The 8,162-nt window shown below is 31.9% G+C and overlaps 1 protein-coding gene across 1 annotated transcript; it reads right to left on the bottom strand.

Moving 5' to 3' along the window:
- Nucleotides 1–1,937: 1,937 nt before the first annotated feature.
- LOC136828549 (neurotrophin 1-like) lies at nucleotides 1,938–3,588 on the bottom strand. The gene is made up of 2 exons (XM_067086573.1): nucleotides 3,485–3,588; nucleotides 1,938–2,788 (listed from the first exon to the last, which is right to left on the bottom strand). Exons 1-2 carry the CDS (start codon nucleotides 3,500–3,502, stop codon nucleotides 2,129–2,131), a joined length of 678 nt encoding a protein of 225 aa, XP_066942674.1. The 5' UTR covers nucleotides 3,503–3,588; the 3' UTR covers nucleotides 1,938–2,128.
- Between the last annotated feature and the right edge of the window lie 4,574 nt (nucleotides 3,589–8,162).

The raw sequence follows: 8,162 nt of genomic DNA, 5'->3' as shown, positions 1-8,162 counted from the left end.
TGGGTATGTGTGCATTTGATGGCTAATGCTTGGACGTGCATACACACACACACACACACACACGCACTAGGGATGAGTTGGGGAACTGGATAAATACCACAAATGTCAGAAGGAGTATTCAGGCTCGCGTAATAATAATAATAATAATAATAATAATAATAATAATAATAATAATAATAATAATAATAATAATAATAATAATAATAAGTAAAAGACTTTTGTAAATTTCCGTGAAAAGATGGACAACTTCAGTAAAGTGCATTATGAACCCTTCGGGATTGATAAATCAGGTTTTATAGATGAAGAGCTATTAAAAGTCACCTGATATGTAGCCCTCTTAAGAAACCTTCAAAAACATTGATTGTTTAACCCCTACCTTAAGAAAGGTCTAAGTCGTCATGAACGTCATAAATATATGGGGAAGAGGAATCTCTTCCTTGGAGATTGCTTTAATCTCTAATTCATAAACCTGGTTAATTGTAAAACATGATAAAACCCAGTTTTCAACTCCACATTAAATGAACATACCAACAATGCAATCCTGAACAGCAGCCCATGAGAACCGTGACAAGAATTCAGTCTTGCACTTTATATATAGCGACATTCTATGCAGGAAAGGCAATCCTGAAGGAGGCACTATGAGAACTATGACAAAATTATGTCTCGTACTTTATACTAAACGACATCCACGCAGTAAAAGCAATCCAGAACTCAGCATTAAATAGGAGACATGAAAAAGCACCGCGCCGAACTACATTACAAGTGAGAAACACGATGAAAACTCAGTCCCGTACTCTTCATTGAATGCCATGAATGCAACGCATTGCTACCCTAAAACAATTCTTGTATTTTACTTGCATCTTTATTATTTATTTATTTGTCAAATTATTTTTTATTTTCAAATACCTGATCTCTTCTCTCTGTATTTCCTGTTACCTTTGGGTACTTTTCTCAAACGAACACCTTATTCTTTGGAAGCTTGTATTTCAAGTCAATGGCCCCTCTGGGAATATTCTATATGAGTAGGGTTCATCTCTGAATAATAATAATAATAATAATAATAATAATAATAATAATAATAATAATAATAATAATAATAATAATAATAATAGCTATTTCCACGGCATTTAAGTTATACAGAGTCTTCTCTATTCTTCTTATTATCTTTTTTTCCTCGGCCTGTAGCTGGTATATCAGTCAGTTCGCGAAATGGCTGGTTTCGCTATCTGCATGTAGCACACACACACATATATATACAGTATATACAGTATATGTATGTATATGATATGTATGTATATGTATATGTATATGTATATGTATATGTATATATATATATATATATATATACATATATATATATATATATATATATATATATATATATATATATATATATATATATATATATATATATATAAACAGCAGTATACAGCCTGATATACATCAATGGGAAGCGGACATAAAGACTTGATAAAAGGGTCAATTTATTCCCGACGTTTCGGGAATAAATTGACCCTTTTTATCAAGTTTTATATAAGTATATATATGTCCGCCTATATATATGATATATATATATATATATATATATATATATATATATATATATATATATATATATATATATATATATATATATGTGTGTGTGTGTGTGTGTGTGTGTGTATACGTATGTATACATACATATACAGTATACATATATATATATATGTGTGTGTATACATGTATCTGCTTATGTTTATGTATGTATGCAGTATATGTATATATATTTATATACATACATTATATATATGCACATATATTTAAATATGGTTTGTTTCTGTTCATAACTATTTTCGGAAAACACTTTTTCTCAATTTGCTCTATCGTTTTTTCCTTAAGGTAATGAAAGGTAATATCATGAATGCCATTTATTTACTATTATAATATAGACTGCTGGGATGAATGATAAATATGTTACTGAAATGAACTAAAATAATATAATAGCACCGAGATGACTAGAGAACTGCTTTCTTCATATACAGTACATTACTGTTTAGTCATGTATTAGGACTCTGGGACTCCTCAATGAGGATAGTAAAGTGAAAGAAGTGAAAATAGGTTTTCATGGAGAAGTTTGGATTTGTTGAGTCTAATGCTCGAGGGTAGAAGCACCCAGCAGGCAGTCGCAGCTAGCAGGCAGCTTGAACGACTCGATCAGGAAGGGGAAATATTCGTCGTAGGGGTCGTAGACCAGGAAGCGGTGGTATACGGACTTCTGGAGGCACTTGCTCTTGTAGCAGTCGGGGACCTTGCGGCAGACGTCTCCCGGTGCAGTGCACTCCTCGATGCGCGTCGTCTGCGTCAGCTTCTGGTGGTATAGGTCTATGTTGTTGACGATGATCCTCCAATGGCCATCGGTGTTCTGGATCCTCAGGGGCCTGACGTAAGACGTGTCGGTTTTGCAGACGTAGGTCTCCTCTTGCAAGCCCTTGGGGCGGTTCACCGAGAGCTTCGTGCTGAGGTCGTTCACGTCAGCATAGAGAGTTAGAAGCTTCTCCGTGTGGTAATTGGCTGCTTGAGTGATGTTGTAGGTCGGGTATTCCTCGTCCTCGAGGCACCAAGGCTTTGTGGTCTTCTTCGAGCAGGCTGGTGTGTAACTTGGGTAACTAGGAGTGGGCTTCTGGTAAGATGGCTTTGGTTGGTAGGCCGATGGGCTGTAACTTGGGCTAGACCCGTAGGAAACTGACGACCTTGGGTAAGAAGTGCCATACTGTCCGCATGCGCCTGCTACAGTTGCAGCGAACAACACCTGTAAGTTTAAAACAAATGAATAATGTCCAATTTGTATTTAGAATGTTTAAATGTGTATAAATACAAGTATAGGTATATGAAGAGTAATACATATTGGTTTGCGCGATAGCAGAACCTGTGTGGGAACACTCAGCAACTCAAATTTCAATAAGAATATTTGAATTAAAGACGTTTACTCTGATATTTATCTGTACGTCAATTTTGACAAAATAAGTGAAATTTCTTTAAAGATTTGGCCGTATTAAGGTGCGTCCACATTTCGGTAAAACATTGTGATTAACACACTGCGGAACTGCACGAACAGACATCATCATAAACAACTCGAATAGAAGTTAATGGCTTTCAGTAGTTCTAACCAGTTCTTCGTAAGATTATCCAGTATTAACCAAAGGCTCGTTCTCCACTTACGGTCTCGTTGACTTACTTTCAACCTGCTTGTGTTATAGAAGAGACACAAGTTGCCGCCGTAAGTTTAAGACATGTTGAAGACATTTAATTGCAGTGTGGACCCTGCCTTGGGTATATGTAAGAGATTATTGCTTTCAACGGGAAATTACAGGATAACACCAGTTTTCACAGTAATCTACGATTTCACTATGTGATGCATAATTTTATTCAGCAAATGAGTTTGATAAAGGCTCACAAAACTTTGATAGGAATTATGAATACTAAGATTGAATATTCTGTTACTCACCAATAGCCTGAAAGACATTGCTATGCTGTCTTCAGAGAGCAGAAGGAGATAAGTGGTTATCTTCTGTCAAGTGGCTCTTTTTATATGCTGTTACACCTCCCATGACCCTATTCTCTCTCTCCCCCCTCCCATCTCATTCTTCCTCAAAACCCCATCCCTCCCCCCCACACACACAAACAAACACACACACGTAATGTGAACGTACATAATTCTTTGGTCATCATAAGCCATTAGAATGAGATTCTTTTAGTTATTAAATCTTTATTTTTTAGTTCATTCGCAAAGGTTATTCCCAACAGTGTTTGAATGAAGGTAAACTTAAATGGAGCTTTCTTGAGATTCCTTATTCTTTTACATTTGGTGATGAAACAAATAAAAAAAATGGATAAAAGTGTGATGGTCATGTTTTTATTTAGCGTACTTTGAGTCTTTTAGAGCGACTAATTCCTTCTGATCCGTTTAATATAGCGATTTCCAGTAATTTCACATAGTTCTTTTCTTTTTTGTAGCAGAATTAATTTTTTTTCTGTTCTTTAGTGCAGCGAAAGGCAAGACCATATTCTTTTCCTTACGTTTTATACACGATTTGGAAAAGCAATGGATCATGGATAATTCATAAAAATTTTTTCTCCTATCCCTCTCAATTTGGAAATTTTCAGTCACCGTTTGCTTGGGTAAAAGAGAGAGAGAGAGAGAGAGAGAGAGAGAGAGAGAGAGAGAGAGAGAGAGAGAGAGAGAGAGAGAGAGAGAGAGAACATAACTCTCTTGTTCGTTTTTTATATAATCCTTATCTAAGAGTAGTAAAACTGTCTTAATCTATCATAATTTTATTCAATAATCAACAAAGGCAACTCCCTGTTTTCTTGCAAAAGTATGCAAGGAGAAAACATGACTACTCTGACATTTCCATTTGCAATCTGCCTCTCATGAAAGCTTCAAAATGTTCAGTATTATTTAGCAAACCACTAAATGAGCCTTATAACAAGGGAGTTTTGTAATTCCTTAGTTATCACTCAAGACGTTTCAGAATAATAATAGACGAGAATTTTGTTACTTCTCTTTCAAACAGTGAATAGGCGTAGTATTTTATCTAATGTGGATTTATAATATGATTTAAATATACGAATGAATATTGCGTTATATATAAATTCTACTAACACAAACACACACACACACACATATATCTATATACATACATATAATATATATATATATATATATATATATATATATATATATATATATATATATATATATATATATATATATATATATATATATATATATATATATATATATATATATATATATATATATATATATATATATATATATATATATATATATATATATATATATATATATATACATATACATATATATACACACACATATGTATATATATAGATATATATATATATATATATATATATATATATATATATATATATATATATATATATATATATATATATATATATATGTATATATATGTATATATATATATATATATACATATATATACATATATATATATATATATATATATATATATATATATATATATATATATATATATATATATATATATATATATATATATATATATATATATATATATATATATATATATATATATATATATATATATATATATATATATATATATATATATATATAATTTGCATACAATTTGCTTTCTTCTTCAGTTTTCATTCAGAACTATCCAAAAGCCAGTGGCCTGTGACAGTCGAACGAATTTACATGTTAGCGAGGAGATAGTTATTATAGTTATTTTTGACAATTAGGCAACTGATATCATCTGAGCCTGTCACAAGTCTTTACGAAGATAATTCGTGGTCAGGGACCTTGAATAGATCAACAAACTGGAGTGAATGTCGCTTTCACCTCTTTTTGGAGGGTTTCAGCAGACACGGGAAAGTGTGCAGATAAAGGATTATTAATGATCTGAGGAGTCTTGACAGAATAAACTTTTTGCCTTTCTTTAAGCTCCTCTTACTATGTGATACATCTATGCTTATTATTATTATTATTATTATTATTATTATTATTATTATTATTATTATTATTATTATTTGAAGAAAGAAGACCCTCTTTGAGGCAAGTTTTGTTGAATAAAATGGCTGCATTTTTATGAACTAATTTTATATTGAGTTTTCTCAATTCTTCTAACAATTCCCTTTTTCTGCACACACACACACACACACATATATATATATATATATATATATATATATATATATATATATATATATATATATATATATATTAGTTAATAATTGGCCAATGTTATTATTATTATTATTATTATTATTATTATTATTATTATTATTATTATTATTATTATTATTATTATTATTATTATTATTATTCAGAAGATGTACCTTATTCATATGGAACAAACCCGCTGGGGCCATTGACTTGAAATTCAAGCTACCAAAGAATACGTTGCTCATCTGGAAGAAGCAACATAAGGTAACAGGAAATACACAAATAAGGGATCAGTTATTAGGAAAGAAAAAAAATGAACTAAATAATAAATAAATAGATAACATGTGACACTTCAAAATAGATGGATTTGTCTGACACGTACACCCAAACGTGAACACATACACACACACAGGCTTCGTGAACACACACACACACATACGTGTGGCTCAGTGGCTATGACACTAACTTCACAAGCTCAAGACCATGAGTATGATTAATGAACGAAGCAGACAGATTTGAGATTTTTCTCTTAAAACTAGCTTACTGTGTCTCTGATGATCTAGGCAGTGAATCAAGTAGCTGGTAGTTCTCTACATGCATGTACACAGACACACACACATACACACGCACATATAAATATATGTATATCATACATTAACACAGGTGAAAAATAAGAGACAGGGTGTAGGTCCTGACCGGTTTCGACTTTATTTCCAAGCCTTTGACGAAGGACTGATACATAGTATTAGAAGTCACAAATATATATGCTACAGAAACGTTACTGACGAACATCTTCTAATGCTATGTATCAGTCCTTCGTCAATGGCTTGGAAATAAAGTCGAAACCGGTCAGACCTACACCCTGTCTCTTATTTTCACCTGTGGTAATGTGTGATAAATGAATCATGTAAAAAGTGATTATAATCATATATATATATATATATATTCTGCTGTTATATATATATCTGCTTTCACTTCTTCTTATCTAGTAATCATATTATTCTAACAAAGAAGAGAAGACGTCTCTGTCCATGCTAAGGAAGGCTGGGTATTTAAAAAAAATAACGTCTTTAGCAGGAATAGTTAGCATTAGGGGCCTAAACCCATAGGGAGGGTTTCACCAAGTAACCTCTATTGAAGGTGGTCTTAAAGCTTCCTTTTCCCTGTTCTATGTTCGGTGATGTTTTGTCAAATTTTCAGACTGCCCAAAGCGTAGGCCTACCGATGAAAACAGCCAACTGCTGTCCTGACCTCGACCCGATGCGGGCAGATAGAGAGAGAGCCTGGAGATCGCGGGAGACACACGCGTTATGTGTAACTAATTCTTTGTGCTTGCCCTCTTACTGTTTTTCATTGGTATTAGTGAGCTGAATCGGTTTCTTTCAAGACTTCCGATCGTCCGTTGCTTGCGCAAGTGACCCACATCAACAGGAAGTTTGAAATTTGCCAAATTTTCGTCGACTTGCTACTATCTCTTTCTGTATTTCCAGTTCCTCTGTTTTCCCTCTTCGCCACCATCTACGATAACATTGTATAACCAGTTTACTTTTATGAAGTCTAGTGTAAGAATAATTAATATTGCTTAGCAACTGTGTAAACTATTCCCGTGCAGTAAATAGGAATTAGGGAAAGTTAAGTAAGTAATTTTCAGCATTCAGGCAGCCTTGTGTCTCGATCCCATTGTTTGGAAGAGAAATAGCCTTTACCAATACTAAATTGCGTACAATATATAGTAAGTAGTACAGACATCCGTTGTGTTAAAACTTTACTTGAAGCGAGGGGAAACTTGACTGTGTCCGACACGGGCGAAAATTCATGTAATTTCCTCGCTAACCACACATTCTTTCTTTTTCAGGACCAATTGGGAAGTAAGGGGGGGTTTGTTGTAATCCATGTGTTGCAGAGTTACCCTTTATTCCCCGTATTGTTTTCCCCGACTGGCGACCTTATTTAATTAAGTAATTGTCTGTCTTTGAGGTTAACTTTTAGCCTTAAAGGACAGGTTACATGTGTCATTGGCAACTCAGGGCCTCATAAATTACGTTAATTAATTAATAAACTCATCAGCCAAGCCCCACAAGTAACAGTATATATATATATATATATATATATATATATATATATATATATATATATATATATATATTTATATATATATATATATATATATATAAATATATATATATATATATATATATATATATATATATATATATATATATATATATATATATATATATATATATATATATATATATATATATGATATATATATATATTATATATAATTTATATATATATATATATATATATATATATATATATATATATATATATATATATATATATATATATATTATTTACATAAATACACACACACTATATATATATATATATATATATATATATATATATATATATATATATATATATATATATATAAGAT

Source organism: Macrobrachium rosenbergii, chromosome 3, assembly GCF_040412425.1.
Source record: "Macrobrachium rosenbergii isolate ZJJX-2024 chromosome 3, ASM4041242v1, whole genome shotgun sequence".
Classification (NCBI taxonomy): domain Eukaryota; kingdom Metazoa; phylum Arthropoda; class Malacostraca; order Decapoda; family Palaemonidae; genus Macrobrachium; species Macrobrachium rosenbergii.
The sequence above is the reverse complement of the archived record's forward strand: the minus strand, read 5'-3'. Positions and strand labels throughout refer to the sequence as shown.